General features: G+C 45.9%; 2 protein-coding genes across 8 annotated transcripts in view; both read left to right on the top strand.

Moving 5' to 3' along the window:
• Positions 1 to 20,648, top strand: part of MRPS9 (mitochondrial ribosomal protein S9) — a 64,269-nt gene extending 43,621 nt beyond the window's left edge. Inside the window, exons 8-14 of one of the 6 annotated variants that reach the window (XR_014839466.1) lie at positions 2,320 to 2,488; positions 3,837 to 3,945; positions 8,332 to 8,501; positions 10,143 to 10,374; positions 12,772 to 12,924; positions 13,610 to 13,762; positions 18,423 to 20,648. Coding sequence is in view for 2 of the 6 variants with exons in the window: in XM_021085713.2 (XP_020941372.1) it covers positions 2,320 to 2,488; positions 3,837 to 3,945; positions 8,332 to 8,501; positions 10,143 to 10,234 (540 nt within the window). In the remaining 4 variants the exon portion in view is untranslated. Of the gene's footprint in view, positions 1 to 2,319; positions 2,489 to 3,836; positions 3,946 to 8,331; positions 8,502 to 10,142; positions 12,601 to 12,678; positions 12,925 to 13,609; positions 17,831 to 17,896 lie in introns of those variants that run through there. The other 5 variants (XR_014839467.1, XR_014839465.1, XR_014839468.1 and 2 more) reach the window with 5 other exon arrangements.
• GPR45 (G protein-coupled receptor 45) overlaps positions 10,181 to 21,813 on the top strand; it is a 95,441-nt gene continuing 83,808 nt past the window's right edge. Inside the window, exons 1-3 of one of the 2 annotated variants that reach the window (XM_085018493.1) lie at positions 10,181 to 10,374; positions 12,679 to 12,924; positions 13,610 to 13,762. The gene's annotated coding sequence lies outside the window, so the exon portion shown is untranslated. Of the gene's footprint in view, positions 10,375 to 10,644; positions 10,841 to 12,678; positions 12,925 to 13,609; positions 13,763 to 21,813 lie in introns of those variants that run through there. The other variant, XM_085018491.1, reaches the window with a different exon arrangement.

Below are 21,813 nucleotides of genomic sequence, written 5' to 3'. Positions count from 1 at the left end.
CCTGTGCCGTAAGAGCATAGACAATTGCTGTATTCAGGATCCTAATAGTAACGTTCCTCAGAGGCAGGTGTTCCTAAGACAGTTTTCCTTTTCAAAACATATTTAGAGCTGATTTCTGCCCCCACCCTGTGGGGGAGGGGCAAGAAGGTGGCATGCTTGTCTCCAGACCTCCTCCATAAGTGCCTTCGGTCCACTGCCCTTGTTCAGGGGAGCCTGGCAACTGTCATTTTTCACCTCCTTCAGTAAAGCAGGTACTAATTTTACAAGCTGATGATAAGTGTAAGGAGCTGTTACAGGTCAAATTGAAAAGAAATGAAGCACATGGCTACTTTCATGCCGTTTGCTGCCTCCTAGCCTACCAAGTACAGTACCCACCCGGCCAATATTTTCCATCTTGGAATCTGCCAGACCACCTGTATCAGAATCACCTGGAATGCTGATTACAACATGCGGTTTCAAAGACTCAGCCCCTACTCAGAATTTGTGCGTGTATCACCCAGGAATCCACATTTTTAGCAAGCGCCCCCCCCTCCAAGTGACCATTACAACCTATAGAGGTTGTGACCCCTGCTTTAGGCCTTAGTTGGATTCTCCTTTTGCTAAATTTCTGATATGTGCCAGTATTATCAGAAAATTTGAAGTTTTAAATATGTTCGTATTCCAAATTTAGATTATTTCCGGAAGATTGGAGTGCAGCTAAATTTCTCACATTGTTCCAAGAAAGGTTTTTTCCTTGCGTGGCAGTGGCTGACATTGTTAGTGCCTTGCCACTATGCAGATAAGCTCTTTTCCTCATTTAACATATTGGGGAAATTAATGTTTTGGAGAAGGTGTGATTTGCTTACCTAAGTTGTGGGGCATTTGGTGAGTGGTATGTCTGGAGTGAATTCTAACATCCCAGCTGTTGGCCCACATTGCTGCGCTCAGATCTGACTGAAAAAAATCTCTCGTTGCTTCTTCATTGAACACATCATTTCATTGTTTTCCTGTTTTCTGGCTGCTTTGATTTTTTTATAATACAGGTTGGTTAGTTTTCATTTTTAAAACATCCTGAGGACTTTGTTATAGGTGTGCAGCTATGAAGGCAAACAGTACATACAGTCTTTGTAATTTTGGGCAACTGGGTGTTGGACGAAATCCTGAAGCTGATGGCTGGTGTTAAGATGAAGGAGGCAGGGCTGGTTGGTGGCGTCCTGAACCATGGTTCCAGTTCCTGAGCCCAGCTGTGTCACACCTGTAGTTGGTTCTAGGGCATCACAGCAAGTAGGAAGGAGCTGAGATGAGCTGAGGAAGGATAGAGGCCTGTGAATGGCGAGGGGATGGAGCCGTAGCAGGAGCTGCAGGGCTGGGTGCCATGGGTGGCTCAGCACATCACCCTTACTTAGACCGAGGCTTTCTCTTGTAGAATCACAGGAAGTGGTAGTGGAAGCAGTCGTTTTAATCTAGTTCATGAGATTTTTATATATTTCACATTATTAATGGCAGAGTTTCACTGTGAAGGCAGTGGCAACAAAGAGGAGTATGATTTTTAGGGCTGGCAAAAACATAAATAAGGTTATCAAAAGCTGTGTCTCACACTCCATATTAACTCAGGATCTCAAGTGTCAGTTGTTTCCTTCTGCATAAACACTTTAGGGTGATTATCCTGGCTTCTAATTTTAAGGGGTTAATACCAAGTTGTTTACTTTCTAATCACATGTTCAAGAACTATTAAAAAAAATGCACAGAGTAGCGAGGATAATTTATTTCAAGAGGTTGCCCTTTAAGTCAAGTATCTCTTGAATTTTTAAATAGCTTGATTGTTCGGTTTTAAAGGAAATCATAAACATTAAAGTAACACAGCTTGAACAGCTAAAGATATATTTGCCAAATGTATTATGAAATATAATTTAAGAGGTGCATTTTCTTAAAATCAAACTCTTCCCATTTTACTCTGTAGAACTTGTTAGAAGTCATTTATGAAGCCCCTCTTGATACAGTTCTAATACAAGAGTAGAAATTACACTTGAAAATCATCTAAATATTTTTTGAAAATGAATTTAAATCTCACTTTCATGTAATCCTTATGCAGAGAAATGCATTTTTCTTTAAATGCTGAATCCCTTTGTCTCTCTGAAAGAGAAGATTGCGTTCTCAAGGTGCACAGAGAAAGTGCTGCATCTGCATGCTGTTTTAAAAGCAGCATGAAGTTGCGGAAGTGTCATCCTGTCAAAATTCATCAAGAAGAGCAACATTGGAAAGATCAAGTATATAAAAATAGAAAAACTTTAGCAAATGCAATTACACTCACATCTCCTAATGAATTTTTATTGTGTGCAGTACGCACAGTTTATTCGGCTATTGGAAAGATTATCGGCGTTGCCATGTGGTGCCACTGAAGAAGACTTTGTGAACAGGTTCCGTCGGAGTATACCTATTCAATCAAAAAAACAGCTGATTGAGCCTTTGCAGTATGACGAGCAGGGGATGGCCTTCAGCAGAGGCGAAGGTAACGAAGGCGCCTGCGCCCTCGGGGAGAGAGCCCCCACCCCCCACCCCAAGGTCCGGGAGACCCCTTGTTTGCTCTTGCCCTTTGGTGTTCATTTTGTTTGCTTATTTTTGCTGCTGCTTTGTTGGATTTCCTAATTTTTTTCCTCTAATTTTTTTTTAATTTGTGTTATAGTTGATTTACAATATTCTGTCAATTTCTGATTACAGCAAAGTGACCCAGTTATATATATACATATATGCATATATATACATATATACATACATATACATACATATATACATATACATATATATATATATATATATATATTCTTTTTCTCACATTATCCTCCATCCTGCTCCATCACAAGTGGCTAAATAGAGTTCCCAGTGCTAGACAGCAGGATCTCATTGCTTATCCACTCCAAAGGCAATAGTTTGCATCTTCTAACCCCGAACTCCCAGTCTGTCTCCCTCCCTCCCCCTCCCTCTTGGCAACCACAAGCCTGTTCTCCATGTCCATGAGTTTGTTTCTTTTCTATGGATAGGTTCATTTGTGCCATGATTTCCTAATTTTTAAGATTCTGTCAACATTATTAATAACTGAAACTTTTAACGTCCAAAGTTAAAATGTGGACACATCCCTACACAATCATTTAACACTTCTTATTTTTACACATTTATGTTAAATATTTTTATTTTCACATTTGCCACTGGTGGTGACAACAAAGTATTTATAATAAAGATTTCTTACATAAAATGAAAATATTTGGTGAATCTGCATGTCAGATGCTACAGCTATGAAATGTGAAAACTTTAGATCCTCAACTCACTTCCTTGTAGGTAAAGAGACATTTGACAGTGGTATAACTTTAAAGAATTGAGTTATTAAATGATATATTTGCAACTCTTAAAAAAATTTAACATTGTTCCTTTGTCATTTTCAGCTCATGTTTTCAAAGAAGTGTGACCTTTCCTGAGGGTTTCTTTTATTTCTACCAATTACACTTTATTAAACTATCCATTTATTTTAAAAGTTACATGATTAGATTTATTCTTATTAATTTAAAAGGACACTGTATAAATTGGTTGTTTTTTGAAGTAATAGAAACAAATATGAATTAACTTTGTTGAAACTAATTTAAAATCATTGTTCCTAAAATGGAATTGAAAAAGAAAAATTCACTCCATAATAAGCTTTATTACATCAGTTATGGTGTGGTTTGCCTGTTTTACTTTTGACTTAAATATTCCTATATGGCGTGTTATATGTTGTTATTCTGGGGGGAGAAATTCACCGTAGTCTTACCTCTCTTAAAGCCTTGGTCTTCAAGGTGTTTACTAATGGACGCTTTATACTTCTAAAGGTAAAAGAAAAACGGCAAAGGCAGAAGTGGTTGTTTATGGCCAAGGAAGTGGGAGAATAGACGTGAACGGAGTCGACTACCTGCTCTACTTCCCAGTGACACAGGACAGGTGAAGGCTTTGTTTAGGTTTTGCTTTTCATTTTGAAAGAAAACATACTTTATAATACATCATGATCACCTAAGGCTTATGATTTTTCTGAGTATATTTGCATGCCTCTTTCTCTTCATTAAGAAAATACATCAAACCAGCTAGAAGGAAGCTGTCACTACTTTTTTAAGTTGTTTTCTTGATTTTTAAAGCCTCTCTAGAATTCCTCGTGAATGGAACCATCCTCCTCTTTTCATCAGATCCCAGTGAAAGTTGAGTGTCTCAGCTGTAAACGCAGACTGTGCCAGATTTCTCTTTGCAGACCATCCTCCTCTGTTTCCTGGCTTCCGGGGTGCAAAAGAGCAACCAAAACCCACCTTAGTTGGCACTTCCCATCGTAAAGATTGAAAAAAAGTCTGCTTTATCACGTTGGAGCGTTTCCTACTCAGAGGAAATTGATTATATATATTGAGCAAGCAAAGAGAACTGATGTTTATGCATTAAAATAAGAGCCCATTAGGCTTTACTTAGTTCCAGTGGCTAAATATGGCCCTTTTATTCTTTGAACTTCGTATCCCATGGAGAACTAGACGTTAATCATAAATGGGTGTTAACAGCTCAAATCCACTAAATATACTCATCTTGGATCTCTTTATGAGGTACTGCACCAAGGCCTCCTCTTGAGACGGTTTTTATTTTTTCAGTAGTTATTGTCACAGAAGCTCTGTGTGATGAGTTCCTCCTGTCCTGATCCATCTCTTGCTTAGTGATATTTAGGGTCAGAAGTATTAAAGCCTTATGTTCCCAGTGCTTATGTAAGGAAAGAAGACCTTGCTAAAGCCATGTAAGCGTCTGAACACACTTGAGGAAATGTATATTTGTGTGCGTGTGTGTGCCTGTGTCAAGAAGTAGCCCACTCTAACTCTGTTTAATTGAATTAAACTAATTCTGCCATCATCCCCTCAGAAACGGATAGAGGAAGCTCCTATTTCCCTTATCAAAAGCCATAGAAACCTGTAATTTGAGCATCGCGACTGCTGTGAGGAATGGCATTTGATCAATAAGCTGTCTGTTAATTTGTTTTCAGATGTAACTCCTGACGACTTAATAGCAAGCCTCAATTTAGGCTTTATCTCAGAATTAAATTGTATTCTTAGAACTTATTCTTCAGTTTGATTCAGCAGGCTTTTACTAAGGGTTGTCTGTATGCCTGGTCTCATTCTGGGAGTTGTGAAGATGTGAAGGTTAAGATAGGATTTCTATCGTCAAGAAACTTCCTGTTGGATTGGGAAGCCTAAGGCTAGTCTTGGTGGAATGGACACCCAAACCATCTCAGCACCTTTAAATAGTTGTAGGGCAGCCATGCTACCAGCGGACTGGCCTTTCCTCCTGCGGCAGCAGCTCAGGAGCTTATAGATCCGAAGGGAGGTGACCACTGACCAGTCGTAGGTAGACAGCCAAACCAGGAATCTGATTTTCTTGACTCTAGTTCTGTTTCCTAACTGTGTGACCTTAGCCAACGTGCTTAAAGGTCACTTCTGTAAGTGGTTGGAGGGACTTGAACTTGATGGTCTCAGATGTTGGCCTGAAAGTCAGTTTGAACTACTTACTTATCTTTCCAGGGTCCTTTCTTTAGGCTGTTTTCACACAAATACAGCAAACCTAGTTGAGAACGTGGACCACATTGCTTCCTTGAGTTATTAGAAGTTTTGTATCATTTCGTTGACTTGTACAGCAGACATTACCGCTCTGCGCCTGGTGCTGTGCGATATGAAGAGTAGTTGCCCTTCTGACTTGGAAGGCCTTTTCTCCCTCAACTAGTAAAGCAATTCTTAATTGATATCTGTGCAGAAGAAATGCATTCTTCACACAGCACTAGCCATGTAATAGAGGAGATAAAGTTAGCATTTTAAGCAATTATAGAAAAATAAAAGAGTATGATTTTATATTTACACAAAGTTACATACTATAGAATTGGTGCCATAGGAGTGGAATTCAGAGAAGATAGAAATGAGGAAATTCCTTAATTTTTTTTACAAAATAACTTTGATAATATAACAAAGAACAAAATAAAATTGATTCTGGAGTTCCTGCTGTGGCACAGTGGGTTAAGGATCTGACTGTAGTGGCTCAGGTTACTGCGGAGGAACGAGTTCAATCCCTAACCCAGCACAGTGCATTAATGGATCTGGCATTGCCACCGCTGTGGCATAGGTTGCAGCTGCATTTGGGATTTAGTCCTTGGCCCAGGAAACTCCAATATGTCATGGGTGCAGCCTAAATAAATAAATAAATAGACAAAATGCAATGATTCTTTTAGCTGAGGATTTCATCTGAGATCTCTGAGAGAAGATGAATTGTGAAATATTTTCATGCCATCCAACTATTTTCATATGTACTAGCTCGCAGTCCAGATGAGTTCAAATCAAAAGCTATGTAATCATGGTCAGCTGTGCCCCTTGCGGGGGGGGGGGGGTGTTTCATCTCTATTCATTTGTGTTGTCCCCGCTGCACACCAGCTTCCCGCTGGCCAGACTCTTCTCCCCACTTCTAATTGCCTTGACCACTCTGACTCATGCACTCCAGTATATCTTGAGTAAATTACAGGTTTTTTTTCTGAGTTTGGTCTCACTTTCTTTATATAAACTAGTTAGGGAATCTTCTGATTTTAGGAATTAAAACTGATAGGTAGTCAGGCTAGGAAAAAGTCAGTGGGCAAAGCTTCATTCATGATGTCACTGCTGTCACTAAGCCATGGGCGTTTCAGGCAGCACTGGCCCAACAACACGTGCTCAGGTCTCCTCCAGGACCCCACCTTCACCTGTCTGCTGGCTGGAAGTGGTGGGATTCTATTATCAGCCTCTAACCTTTCCTTAGGAGTTGTAGTATGGCTCTTACCACTAACACCTTTGACCCTTGAACAATGTGAAGGCTGGGGCCCAGGCCCCGCACAGTTGGACATCTGAGCGCAGCCTCACAGTCGCCCTTCCAGTTGCCCTTCCCAGTAGCTGGCAGGGCACATCCAGGGAGCTGACTAGCTGAGGGTGGGGCTGTACATGGGTAGTTCATAGGACTTACTGTTGAAAATATCCACGTGTCCAAACCCGCGTGGGCAGATGTCACCTGCGGTACTATTTGTGTAACATTCCTATTTTTTATTTGGTTGCTTTGAAACATTTGTTCAAAAAAAAAAACCCCACAGATTTATGTCCTCGCATGCCTGTTTTCTGTGGAGGAGTTGTTTTGTTCCTATTGAAACAACATCCCTGTTAAAACAGTATTGTTACAAAATCCAGTTAGCTCTGCGCCTTCTGGCTTCTGAGTCTCACATGGGATTGCTGTGTGGCGTGATCCCAGGAGTGAGCTGTCCTCATCTCTCACTGTCACTGTGTCACAGTAAGCTTTATTTGGGGTCCAGAAAGCTGCAGTGTCAGACCACATGAGCAATTGAAATATTCATTATTCACCAACTTTCTTTTTTTTTTTTTTTTTTTTTTTTGGCTTTTTAGGGCCACATCTGTGGCGTATGGAGGTTCTCAGGGTAGGGATCCAATCAGAGCTGCAACGCCAGATCTGAGCTGTGTCTGAAACCTACACCATAGCTCACGGCAACGCCAGATCCTTAACCCACTGAGCAAGGTAAGGGCTCAAACCCACATCCTCGTGGATCCTAGTTGGGTTCCTTTCTGCTGCGCCATGACGGGAACTCCTCACTGACTGTCCTAAGTAAGACTTGAGAAGCGATATGGAGGCAGACTACTAGCAAGGGTAGAGAAGATTGTGGGCACGTGTCAGTAGGCCCTTGGTAGGAGCAAGAAGGCCCAGGGCCTTCCATCTGCTCCAGCCCTGGGTCTGGCCCCGCCAGGACCATGTGGGCACCCTGGGGGGAAGCAGGCCTGCCTGGTGGTGTGGGTGACACCTGGCAGGACCCTGCAGCCCAGAGAGCTAGAGTCAGAGTGTGCAGATCAGGGCATGTGTCGACTATGGTTTCAGCGACCTCAGATAGATTGTAGTGGACTTTACTCTGAACCCTGGTGGCATATGTGCTACTTACTTGGAAAGACCTGTTAATCTGATTGTTGAGTCCGGAGGGGTCAGGTTCAGTTGATTAAAGGAGGTTCTCACCTTTCCAGGGTTATTTTCAAGCTTCGCCAAGTTCTCAGGGGATAAAAGGGATCAGCAGACAGTGTGATGGGGTGTGCCACCGTTTCCTAGAAAAGGGTTGAGCCCTCTCCCACAGAGCATCTAGCCATGGGAAACACAGTGTTTCTTTGTGCTGTGGATCAATCTGGAAGTGTGAGCACTGGGACACGTAATTGGGTTTTTATAAACATTCAGAAGGTGGGCAGTCTGCGAAGTCACATGTTTTTGCCGTAGACTTACCTCTGTCCCTCGTGGTGTCTTTAGAGAACAGCTGATGTTCCCCCTCCACTTCCTTGACCGGCTTGGGAAGCACGACATGACCTGCGCGGTGTCGGGGGGCGGGAGGTCGGCGCAGGCAGGGGCCGTCCGCTTGGCGATGGCGAGAGCCTTGTGCAGCTTTGTCACCGAGGACGAGGTCGAGTGGATGAGACAAGGTATGTGTTCGGGGCGGGACCTGGGGCATGGTGGCCCCAGATTATCCTCGAGTCTTTATATGGCTCCATTTTGTGTTTAACAGATGAATGGTGGCTTTGGTTTTATCATAGAAATTAGACCACTGTTTAATAATGAAACCCCTAAGGTATTCCTTTCCAAAGTTATTGGAGATTCATTTTTCCATTGTGAGATGAGTTTGAATTTTATTTCCCCTTACTCACTCTGACCCTGGCACCTAGTTATGAATTTGGGGTCTACCCCGGGTCAGAAGGAGGCGGGGGATATGCTCCTTGGGCCCTGCTTTAGCATTTGGTTAGTTGGGTGGCTCCCACCACGGCTGGTCTTTCCCCTGTTTGTGGAGGAGGGAGGTGCTGTGGGTGAGCCTTCCAGCCACATGGCCTGCGCGAGGCGCCCCTGGGGTTCTGATCCTGCGCTGCAGGTAGACGCCTTCACGGCTTAGGCTAGGGAAGGCCTCTTAAAAACCCCCTTGCTTATAAACAGCTCACCATTTTGTAGGGTTCCTATCTTGTCATTAAAACAGTTTGATTGGATCTCACTTAACAATTCGAGTCTGAGTTTCTGTACATAGTAAAAAGTAAGAAAGTATATATTATCGTTTAAACGAGAATTTAGCTAGGCCTCATTTGCACTCTATCCAGAACCTTGTTGTTTTATTCCATGCCCTGTAAGTACAAGTGCAGGAGCCATGGGTGTATGATAAGCATTTGAGTTCCACCTGCTCTCTATGGCCATTGAAAGTGCCCTACTACCAAAGCTTTGCATGTTGGAAATGTAAAAAAGACGTGAAAAGACTGGTCTGTTTACATATTTATAGACACAGTTACAGAGTTTTCTTGTCACCAGTGCCCTTGATGTCTGGTCACTACCCACATACCACGGTTCTGACCACTCCCAGGCGTGTCGGTCAGGGCCATATGCCAAGAGTAACTCGTTAACTGTCCAGAAATCCTAATTATTCCTGTGATTGTGAGAGTGGAGGCTTCCGGTCCAACCTGACTTGATTCTTTTAGAATAAATGACTTATGCTGAGAACACAACCCCAAAACTTATTTTTTTGAGATTCTGAAACGAAATATCAAGGGGTACTTTTATTATCACACAAATTAGAATAACAGGTTTCTTTTCTCAAATGGGTTTGCTAAGTCATATATCATGCGTGTGTACATTCATGTGTACGGTCACTATTGGTGTCTGTATACCTCTACCTACTTTGCCATCCAGGAAGTTTTTATTTTCTGCTTCTTATCTGTGTTCCAACTTCCACATTTGTAAGAGCACATGTACAGGGCACCATCCCCTGCAGTGCACAGTGGCCCCGGCACAAGGCCACTTTGTCTTCAGCTCCGAACCAGAAGGGGATTGTCATCCATAGGATGAGAAAGGCAGCCCCAGACTGTATACCTGGTGTTTGTCTCAGAAATTGGGACTAGCCTAGAAGAGTGAAAGCAGACTGCTGTCCTGAGGGGTTTACCAGGCTGGGTATTTGTTGTGGGCCTGGGTGCGTCCCTCTGACAACAGTCCCTGTCACTTCACACCCTTGACCTGCTTACCTGCTCTCGTTTACCCGCTCTTGAGCCTGCCTGTTCGTGCCTCATAAAAGGTGTCTCTCTGTGCCGCAGCTGGACTGCTAACCGCTGACCCCCGTGTCAGAGAACGGAAGAAGCCAGGCCAAGAGGGAGCCCGTAGGAAGTTCACCTGGAAGAAGCGCTAGGTGATTTCAGCAGGAGAGGAGCGAGCACCGTGAGAGCCTGCCTGGCACCTGGCGCACGCATGGGGCACCTGGCGGCCCCGGCAGCACCACCAGACATCGGAGCTGTGAGAGGATTGGTTTTAAAATGCTACTTTGTAAAGGTGACCTTGAAAAAAAAATTCTTTTTTAATGTTTAGCTTTGTTATGTTGCTTTATTTTTAAAAGCTTTTCAGAAGAGAGTTCTAGAAGCACAACTCTTAGAATCTTGGCATGTTTGACCTGAAAGGAGCATCAGCCAAACCTGGTCAAGAAAACCTCCTTTTGCAGACAAGAAGGCCCAGCCCCACAGATCTAACCAGCCAGAGCTGCGTTGCTAATTTAATGACAGAGTTAGGCTTGAACTCGTTCCTTCTGTTCTCTTGTTTTCCCAGAGAACAGTTGTTACAGCGTTATTTTTCAAAGCTGAGGGATGAGAGTTCTTGTTCAGAAGAATGAAATAAGTGGAGCATCTTTGTCAGGAGCTGGCCGATCTGGAGTGGCCTGAGCTGCCAGGGGTCAAGTAGCAGATTAAGATAGCAGGCCCGTCCCCTCCCTGGCCCAGCAGCCACCATTCTACTCTCTGTTTCTGTGAGTTTGACTTTTTTTTAAATTCTACGTATAAGTGATACCGTGCAGTGTTTGTCTTTCTTTGTCTGGCTTATTTCACTTAGCATAAGACTTCCAAATCAGTACAGACTTGCAGTTAGAGGAGGAATCAGTTGAGGATCTCGCTTTATTTAGCATGTCTGTGAAACCTTAAAATACTTTCCAAAGTTCTGTGTGTGTCATTTTTTTCTGGGCTGCATTGCTCTGGCACAATGCCCAGAGGGCTCCCTCCATGGGATATGAAGAACCGTGGGCTCGAGGGGTTTTTGGGGTTTGCTGTAAGTGCAGTGTGTCTGGCCTCTATGTGTAGCCAGCGGGTGATGCTGTAAACAGGCAGTTTCCTTGAAAATGAATGACAGTTTCTAGCCTTGACTACGCAGAGTAAACAGAAGCACAACGGTGTAAAGACGGTGATTGGATGTGTGGACCAAGTATTCACATGTGTGTTAAGACACCCAGACTGCACTCCGCTCAGCAGACCCGCAGACACTGGGCACTCAGCCCTCAGTAGGCGACAGCCAGCGAGGACCTTACAGCGTTTATCAGCAAGATCAGCATGTTGCTTTTTTACAAATTTTGAGGACCAGTGCCTTTAACAGGAAGGCTGTGACACATTCCCCAAATTAACAGTCAAGGAACCATAAAAATCATCGACTCGCAAAAATACTGCCCCCTTCTTTGGTGAGCAACTTTGTGGGCTCCAGAAATTTTTCTTATTCTAAGCCTTTGGTTAAGGCACAGTAAACTCATTACTAAAAATTCAAAGTCATCTTGGAGCACTAGGCTATAAACACTACTGAGCTTTACCACTGTGAGCAGAAGACTTTTTCTGTCATTTCTCAGAAAATATAAATTACTGCTGAGGTACACAATGTGAAAAAAAATGTTTTAAAAGAATTCAGGTCATAACATTGTATTACTTCCTTCAACATAGGCCATTAGCTTTTCAAACTAAATAATAAAATTTATATATTCAGAAAGGAACTATAGATAGAATTAGGTATTTCATAAAAATCAGGAGACGCTTTAAGGTCACGATTTGTGGAGTGAAGGCCTGTGCTAATAACCACCTGTTTCCGAGTCTGTGACCTCCCAGGGCCTTGCTGTCTGAAGGGATGGCCCCTCTCTCACGTGCCTCCCGACCAGTGCAAGCGTCCACCCCCACCGCCTCCCCTCTGGGGCTCCACATTCCGGCCCGGTCACCCAGGGCCAGAACCGGGCAGCTTGGGCAGCACCTGTGCTCAGAGCCTGCTGCCAGCACGGATACTAGCCAGTCCAGAGCCTGCTTTCCCACCTCACCTGTTCCCTCCCTCAGAATGCACGGCAGAGGTCCTTGCCCACTTTTCTATGGGCTCCCTCTGCCTCCCGACCTCACCGGCCCTGGTGCTGCCCCAAGTGGCCTGGTGTCCCCTGCTCCTGGGAACTGAGTAACAGGATGTCCTCTCGGTGGCCATCCTGTCCTGGTCTCCCTGTACCTGGTGATGCTAAACCTACACTTTAGACAGGCCTTAGCCTTTTGGGTACTGTTACTGCAGCCGCAGGATAGACGGTCATGGTCTGACTTTGCTGGGTTGGTGCTTTATGTTATTCACTTTTTATTCATCAAGCATTTATTTACCAGGTTATAAATACCACCCAGATAAGTTCCCTCCAGGAGATTTTCTTAAAGGAAATCCCTTTATTAAAGTGGTAAAATTCCTATTACTTCTCATTAAATCCCTGCTACTTAAGTTTTAACAAAAGTGAGAACTGTCTTTGGATCTTTTTCTATGAAAACCATTCACAAGAACTCTGGATTTATTCCTTTTTCAATTTCCCAGGACCTGATGGTACTTCTCCTAAAAGAGATTGACCCCTCCCCAAGGGAGCCAGCCTCACAGGGTGGGGTCTTTCTCTCCCCACTTGTGTCACAGGAAAGACTCACGCGCACTCCTGCTCGTGCCTCAGCCCCTCTCCACCGTCTCCTCTGCCACGGCCGCCGGCATCAGTGGAGGAGACCGTCCCCTCTTGGGGTCCTCATGGTGCCCTTGGATTTTCCTTCTGTCATTTCAGAGGCTTGCTTTGAGGTGAGGGGAGGACGGTATTTAGTGAAGGACTGTCCCCATTGCCAGTCGATGCTCCTGTTCCCTTAGAGCAGGGCTTCTTTCTGCTGCAGGTCCCAGAAACCCGAGACCTGGACAGTCTTTACATGGCGGGAGGCAGTGGGGTGGTGTCTGGAGAGACTGTCAGGTGTGTGACCCCCTGAGGGAGTGACCCCTGCAGAAGGAAGCCTTGACCCCTCTGTGGCCTCTTGGGGCTCAGCCACCTGACTTGAGTCGGCCCTAGGGAGTTGGGTCCCGCTGGACCAAGGGCGGCTCCTGGGAAGCCGTGGGAGGGACAGTCCTCGCAGACAGCAGATTCTGTCCCTGAAGTCAGGAGGCTGCTCAGGAGAGAATCATGTGCTCCAGGGTCGTGCCTCAGTCACTGTGGGTCTGGAGAGCTGTCACTTTAGCAGCTGTTGGGGGCCCCTCACTATCGAGGAGTGTTGGCCTCACCCCCTACTCCAGGATCACTCCTCTGGCCTGCAGCCCCTTGCCACTCCAGACGTGCCACCAGGTCCAGCTGGGCCCCTGCACCCCAGCTGTGCCACCCTCCACTGCCCAGTGCCCACAGCATCTGCTTTCCAGTCGGACCGGGAAGGCCCCCTCCCCTCCCCTCTGGGCACGCACTGTCCTGGATGTGCAGGTCCATGAGCATCTCCCCTCCCTACAGCACCCAGCTCATGGGGGGAAACCCCTCAACCTTGGGAGAGGCCGTTACTACTGACCCCTCTCTGGGATGTTCAAGTGACTCAGGAGGTGGCCTCTGTCTTCCCCAGCTGCCTATGCGTCTGGATTCTTCCCTCCGTCCACAGCCTCTTTACTGGTAAGTCCTTTGGGTCCTGAGGAGTTTTGTCCTCCAAGCTTGGAGTCTACTTAGGGAAACACAGCAAACAGAAAATGACGCAAGGGCAGCAGTTAGGCCCTGTTGGTAAGAGCTGACCGAGTGATAATGACTCTGAGCTGAGGTCGGACCTCACCTGTCGGGCTCAGAGCCTCTGTGGGATAGGTGCTCAGGAAGCCACTGTCCCCACCCCCAGGAGCCCTGACCTCTGTAAAAAATGGGCAAAGTCCCTGCTTTTCAGGCCTCCGCAGACCACTCAGAAGTGGGGGCAGACCCCGGCAGCCTCCGCAGCAGCAGGCCCTAGGAAGTCATGCTGCCAGCACTGACCAGAAGCCTGGGCCCTGCAGGCTGTGTACAGAGCCAAGCCCTAGCTACTCGGCAGCTGCCCTCCTGCAGACACGCCCGGCCTCGCTTCCCGAGGAAGGAGCAGGAGGACGACCAGCTGTGGTCCTGAGAGCTGCCGTTGGTCTGCCCTCAGCTGGCAAGGCTGGAGTTCCCGTTGTGTCCCCCTTCTCGGGACCCTCCTGGATCTGGCTTCTCCCAGGCTATGATGAGGGCGTTGGCAGCCACAGCCTGACACATGGCATGGAAGCTTTCTCCAGAGACACCTCTGCACACAAATATTGCCCAAGCCAGAGGCCCTCATGCACTTCATCAGCCCTGGTTTTCCTTCAGGAGAATACGGATTTAAACCATGTGAAAATTCAAATCCGTGTTAGAGTAATGGAATTAGATGAAGGCAAAGGCCCCTTACCCTGGGAAGATGTCATGTACAAAAGAGTCCCAGACAGTGATGTCGAAGGGTTCACGGTACCCCTAAAGTCCTCCAGGGCCTGGGGATTGAGAATGTCCATCCAGATCATTGCGTTGGTGGGACAACTGAGTTAATGTCTGAGTTTCTTGCTCCTGCCTTTAAATTCATCACTTGAAAAGCATAATGGACCTACTTGTGTCCTGATACACAAGCTTCAGTGTCATCATGTGGGTGAGATGAGGTCTCCAGCTGCCCGTGAGGCCTTACGCACTGAGGTCTCCCTGCCAGCCGCCCCCAAACCCTCCCTCCCAGCCCCCTGTGCGTTGGGGATCCCAGTGGTGCACAGGGCAAGGGGCCAGTTCACCACCACTGTCCTGCCTTCATGTCCCCGCCCTGCCTCTCACAGCTTCCCTGATGTGTTGCTAGAAATCGTTTTGAATCGCAGAGGGTGTACAGGGAGAATCTGGAGGCCTGTGATCAGCCACCCAACTTCCAGAGCAGATCTTTCAGTTACAAACTGAGCTGTTTCCACAGAGTGGAAGCCACGGGTGGGGCCCGGAGATGAGATGTCCTGCTTACAGGGAGCACGTCCCAGGCCGGCAAGGTTGAGGGGTCATGGGGGGCTCGGAGGAAATGGCTGGGCATTTCATCTTCAACACACCTCATGTGTGGCTCTTGCTACTCATTTCATTGGAGTACCAGGTCTTTCAGAATATTCTTGAGTGGTTGGCTTAACCTCTGAGCTCAATAAGAGTGACAACTCACCAGTGGCTTGGTAAATATATTTCCTTTTAAGGTAGAAAAGTTAAATTAAAATTTTAAGCATTTAGTAATCTGTCATATTCCATGCGTTTAATGGATTCGCCTAAGTCAGTCCTGGACTCAGTATTAAGGTGGTCCAAGCTGCCAGAGGGAACAGCACCTCCTTGCACCCTGGTTTGAAGCCAGTGAGGTAAACCCTCGGGATTGGACTCTAATCACAGAACTAAGTTAGTCAGCTCATGCTCTTTTCAGCCGTTAGGCTTGTGGTAATTGGTTACAGCAGCCGAAGAAAGTCAGGTGTGAGCATAGGTTGTTATCAGATGGGAAGCTGGGGCAGGAGCACAGGTGCCAGCAGGATTCCTGAGTCCCAGGACACAAGGGCTTCTGGACAGGGTCTGCATGATGAATCCCAAGGGCAGCTCGGGGCACGGCCTTCTCTTAGGGTTTCTGTGGCCTGCGCCCGAGGGAGAGACGCTGGCGGTTCCACACCGCCCAATGGCTCTACCAGCTTTGTATTTTTCAGAATCAGAGGTCCTTTGATGTACGAATCTGAAATGAAAACTGAAAAGTGAGTTTCTTTTCCCACAATACTTTAGGAGGCCCTCTCCTGGATGGATGGACCTGGGCTGGTGATGCCCTGCCTGGGCTTCCAGAGCGAAGGAGAGGGGTCTCAGCCAGGCCCCATGTTGTCCATTTACCCAACAGATACTTACTGATCGCTCCAGGTGCAGCCCCACAGAAGTCCACCTGCCAGTCGGGAACAATAGTGGCGCATGGCATCGCACTGGTGCAGAGTCAGCTCCCAGAGCAGGAAAGGGGTGGGGTGGGGAGGTTGGAGTTTGCACAGTGAGGCCAGGGAGAGCTGTGTCGGGGCCCCCAAAGGCAACGAGGATCCCTAATGCACACCCCAGGAGCTGGCAGGTGTGGTCGGAGCAGAGGGAAGAGTGTCATGAGACAGAGATGGTCAGGGTGACCTGTGGGCCTCAGGACTCTTTAAGGCTGTCCATGGTTTCCCTTGGCAGCAGAGGGGAGTCAGGGCATGTTCTGAGCAGAGGCTGGCACCCTCTTTTGGAGTCTACCCCTCCTGCTAAGGAGTCGCTCCAGGCCTGGGGGTGGAATGGGAGGCAGGGCAGGAGGTCGTGCCCCAAGTCAGGTGACACAGGTGGTGGCTGGGAGCAGAGTGCCAGCAGGGGAGGTAGAGAAGGGTCGGTCCCTGGGTTTTGAAAGCCAAGTCCACAGTCAAGTCACTGGTGGTGTTTCTAAGGTTTATGTTACCACATCCTGTTTCTTCATCAAGATGACCCATAACTGCCAGACCAGTTAATAGTATAACCCACATTGCCATCAGTTGAACTGTAGTAGCCTAATCCTTTATGGAAGGAACATTTTGAAAGTTAATAATGAGGAAGTGAGAGATCAGTGAATAAGAATGGGGTGTTTTCTCTATGTTCGACATCAGCGCTCCTCAAGCGCACCCCAGAGTCTCCTGGAGGGCCTGAGACACGTTCAGGCCCCCCGCCCCTCACACCCCCCCACCCCCAGAGTGTCTGCAGCAGGCCTGAGCATAGCCATTTCTCTCTGAGTTTGTATTTCTAGCTAGTTCCAGGCGAAGCCGCTGTGGCTGGTCCAGGGACCGTGTGCTAGGAAGCTTGGCTCCCGCTCTGAAGTTTTCTGGGGAAGAAAGGGCATCATTACATGGATAGAGGGGACTTTGGGATCATTTAATCCAGCAATGCCAGATGTTTCCTTGGGGGGACCACGTGTGATGCTGGCTCAGGGTCCCACTGGGGTGCAACCTCTGACACCCATTCCCTCCCCTTAGCAGGTGGGAATACTGAGGCCCACAAAGGTGGTGGTTACCCTCTTTGCTGAGAAAGTATTCTGAGTTTTTATTTCAACCTACTCACGTGATCCAGTCTTGACTGGCTCCCGTTCTTGAATTGTGTTGAGATGGTGGGAGTGAAAAAGGCAAATGGTAACCATTTTTCCTTTGTCAAAGAGTATTCATGTATTATGTGCCTATATTTGACTTAGAAAATCTATTTGTGTCTAGATAATCTTTAGGCAGTGAAATTACTGATAACTTTTACTTTCTTCTTTTTGGTGTGGTTTGAGTTTTTTAAGGCTCATTCATAACTTTTATAACAGAAAACAGTGATTTTCACCATGAAAAAACTGTCTAGATTCTAGCAGTTAGTACCCTTGTTTAACCACAAGATGGAGTAGTTTACAACCGAATAAGCAGCTAAAGGCAGAGCTAGGCGAAGGGGGCGGGCTTCCTGCCCTCTTCCTGGATTTCAGCTAGGTGACTCAGGCATGCCTTGATGCCCCTTGTAAAATCAGGCATATTAATTATATGTTAAATCTGTCTATTGCAGATGGATCTCTAAACTCGAATTATTTTTCATACCCTTACCTTTGAACATTTGAACTTAGAATTATCGCACTTGCTAAAATCAAATCCTTTTTCATATTAGTTTCAGATCTACAACATAATATTGGGTATGTATATACGGACACACCTCATTTTACTTGTGCTTCCCAGATATTGCGTTTTGTTTTGTTTTTGTTTTTTGCTTTTTAGGGCCACATCCACATAGGAGGTTCCCAGGCTAGGGGTCGAATTAGAATGTAGCCGCCAGCCTTACACCACAGCCACAGCAATGCGGGATCCGAGCCACATCTGCGACTTACCTCACAGCTCATGGTAATGCTGGACCTTTAACCCACTGAGTGAGGCCAGGGATCAAATCCACATCCTCATGGATCATAGTTGGGTTCATTAACCACTGAGTCGTGAAAGGAACTCCAGATACTGCGTTTTTTATAAGTTGAAGGGTTGTGGCCACTCTTATCAAGCAAGGCTGTCGGTGCCATTTCTCTAAAGCATTTGCCCTCTCTCTGTTTCTATGTCACATTTTGGTACTCCTTGCAGTACTTAAAAGGTTTTCCTTATTACTGTCTTTGCTAGGGTGATCTGTGACCCGTGGTCTTTGACGTTACCGTATTGTAGTCATTCAGGGCACCACGAATCCCACCCATCCAGGCCAGTGAACTTAGGTGATAAACATGTGTGCTGACTGCTCCACAGACCAGCGCTTCCCTCATCTCTCTCCCTCTCCTCAGGCCTCCGTGTCCCCAGGGACACAACAGTATGGACATTAGGCCAACGGACAGCCCTAGGACGGCCTCCTAGGGTTCAAGTGAAAGGAAGGGCTGCTCGTCTCTCATATGGAATCAGCAGCTAGAAATGATTAAGCTGAGTGAGGAGGCGTATCAAGAGGTGAGACAGGCCGAAAGCTAGGCCTCTGGTGCCAAACAGCCAAAGTATAAATGTCAAGAGGAAGTTCTTGATGGAAATTAGAAGCGCTGCTACAGGGAACCCACAGATAAGACAGTGACACTGCCTTGCTCCCGATCTGGAGAAAGTTTAATGGTCTGGATAGAAGATGAAACCAGCCCCAACACTCCCTCAGGCCTCAACTCCCTTCAGGTCTGTGAAGGCCCAGGAAGCTGCAGAAGAAAATCATGAAGCCAGCAGAGAGTGGTTCAGGAGATGAAGGAAAGATGCCGTTTCATAACATGGAGGGGCCAGGGGAAGCAGCAAGCTGTCCCCAGGAGCTAGCCAAGATCATTCACAAAGGTGGCCACCCTACCCAGAATCACAGCGGAGATGAGACAGCTTTCTGCGGGAAGACGACGCCATCTCGGACTTCATAGCTATGGAGAAGTCACTGCCTGGCTTCAGTTCAAAGGAGAGACCCACTCCTGTTAGGGGCTAATTCAGCTGGTGACTTTCCATCGGAGCCAGTGCTCATTTACTTTTCCCAAAGTCCTAGGGTTCTTAAGAATTTTGCTAAGTCTACTCTGCCTCTGCTCTATAAATGAAATAACAAGTCTAGATGACAGCACATCTGTTTACAACATACTCGACTAGATATTTTAAGCTCACTGTTGAGACCTACTGCTCAGAAAAAAAAAAAGAAGTTCCTTTCAGAATGTTCCTGCTCATTGACAATGCACCTGGCCGCCCAAGAGCTGTGATGGAGACGGACGAGGAGATTAATGTGACTTTCAGGTCTGCCAACCTAGCATCCACTCTGCAGCCCATGAAACTACTACTGCCCACAAAGTTCAAATTTCAGGTCTTATTATTTAAGAAACACTTCATAAGGCTATCGAAGCCACAGATAGGGGTTCCAGATTCACCTCTCCAGATGCCATTAAGAACACTCATGATTTAGGAGAAGAGGTCAAAATATCAGCCTTAACAGGAGTTTGCAAGAAGTTGATTTCAGCCCTCACGGGTGACTCTGAGGGGTTCAAGACTTTATAGAGGAAGTCACTGCAGATGTGGGGGAAACAGCAAGAGAACTGGAATTGTCAGTAGAGCCTGGAGATGAGGCCGAATGGCTGCAAACTCCAGATGAAACTTGAAAGGATTTGGAGCTGCTTCTCATGGATGAGCAAAGACAGTGATTTCCCGAGACGGAACCTACTGCTAGTGAAGAGGCTGTGAAGACTTTTGAAATGACAACAAAGGCCTTAGATTATTCCATAAACATAGCTGATGAAGCAGCTGCAGGATATGAGAAGATCGACTGCAGTTTGAAGTCCTGTGGGAAAGTGCTGTCAGGCTGTGCTGCCCGCTACAGAGCAGTTGTTCGTGAAAAGAAGCGTCGGTCAATGTGCCAGACATCCCTGTGGCCACCTACCCTTCAGCAGCCACCAGCCGTCAACATTCAGGCAAGACCTTCCAGCAGCAAGAAGATTGATGTGCTGAAGGCTCAGGTGATGGTTAGCATTTTTTAGCAATGAAGTATTTAAGCCATGTGCTCTTTTAAAAAATATAATGCTACACCTAACAGACTATAGTGTAAGGTAAACATAACTTTTATAAGCACCAGGAAACCGAAAAAAAAAAATTTCACGTGGCTCGCTTTATTGCAGCATTCACTGGACTGTGATGGTCTGGAACAGAACCCACAACATCTCTGAGATCTGCCTTGATGTCCTGCAGAATGTTCACCATAATAGCTCTGTTAACGTGCTTCACCATATGTGTAGTTACAAACAATTGTTTTTTTCTTGTGATGAGGATAAATCGAGTCCTCTTGGGAAAGGTGGATCGTTGAAGAAAACCAGAAGCCAGGGTCATAGGACTTGGCATAGGCAGCATCTTCTAGTGAAGGAAGATTCCTGCCAACAGGAATCCACCCCCACCACTTCCTCCTCTAGCTGTGGCCCCCTAGATAGAATGCCCTCCCCCCACTTTGACTTCAAGTGGCTCCTTCAAAACATATATTTACATGTAACAATATTCTGAATGTAAATAAACTCTCTAAATGCAAATTAAAACTGTGATGAGGTACCACCTCACACTGGTCAGAATGGCCATCATCAATAAGGCTGCAAGTAACAAATGCTGGAGAGGGTGTGGAGAAAAGGGAACCTTCCTGCACTGCTGGGAATATAAATTGGTACAACCACTATGGGGAACACTATGGTAACACCTCAGAAAACTAAAACTAGAACTAACACATGAGCCGGCAATCTGACTCTGGGGCATATATCCAGACAAACCTGTAATGCAAAAAGATACACACCCCTGTATGTTCATAGCAGCACTATTCACGATAGCCAAGACATAGAAGCAACCTAAATGTTCATCAACATTTAGGAATGGATAAAGATGTGGTACATATACACAATGGAATACTACTCAGCCATAAAAAAGAACAAACTAATGCCATTTGCAGCAACACAGATGCAACTAGAGATTCTCATCCTAAGTGGAGTAAGTCAGAAAGACAAATACCATATGGTATCACTTATATGTGGAATCTAATATATGGCACAAATGAACCTATCTATAGAATAGAAACAGATTCAAAGACATAGGGAACAGACTTGTGGTTCCCAAGGGGAAGGAGGAGGGAGTGGGATGGCCTGGGAGTTTGGGGTTAGTAGACGCAAACTATTAAATTCAGAATGGATAAGCAGTGAGGTTCTGCTCTACAGCACAGGGAACTCTATCCAGTCTCTTGGTTTAGAACATGATGGGGGAGATCAAAAGACTATTTGTGTTTGTGTGTGTGAGAGAGAGACTGGGTCACTTTGCTGTACAGAAATTAGCACAGCATTGTAAATCAACTATACTTTAAATAAACTCTCTAAATGCTAGTTTACAGAAAGGGAGAAGAGTAGAATTTAAATCATTTCTTATTTTGTTTATTTGGGTTTTTTTCTCTCCTCTTCTTGGTGAGTCTGGCCAGAGGTTTGTCCATTTTGTTTACCTTTTCAAAAAGCCAGCTCTTAGTTTTATTGATTTTTTTTCCTATTTTCGAATCTCTGTTTTATTAATTTCCTCTCTGATCTTTATAATTTCCTTCCTTCTGCTGATTTTGGTCTTGTTTGTTCTTCTTTTTCTGATTCATTTAGGTGGTGAGTTAAGTTGTCAATTTGAGATTTTTCTTATTTTGAGGAAGGCCTGTATTGCTGTGAATTTCCCTCTAAG

This window comes from Sus scrofa, chromosome 3, assembly GCF_054392235.1.
Source record: "Sus scrofa isolate SSC_HxYL_T2T_F1_AM1 chromosome 3, Sscrofa_HxYL_maternal_Yorkshire_Landrace_v2.0, whole genome shotgun sequence".
Classification (NCBI taxonomy): Eukaryota; Metazoa; Chordata; class Mammalia; order Artiodactyla; family Suidae; genus Sus; species Sus scrofa.
The sequence above is the reverse complement of the archived record's forward strand: the minus strand, read 5'-3'. Positions and strand labels throughout refer to the sequence as shown.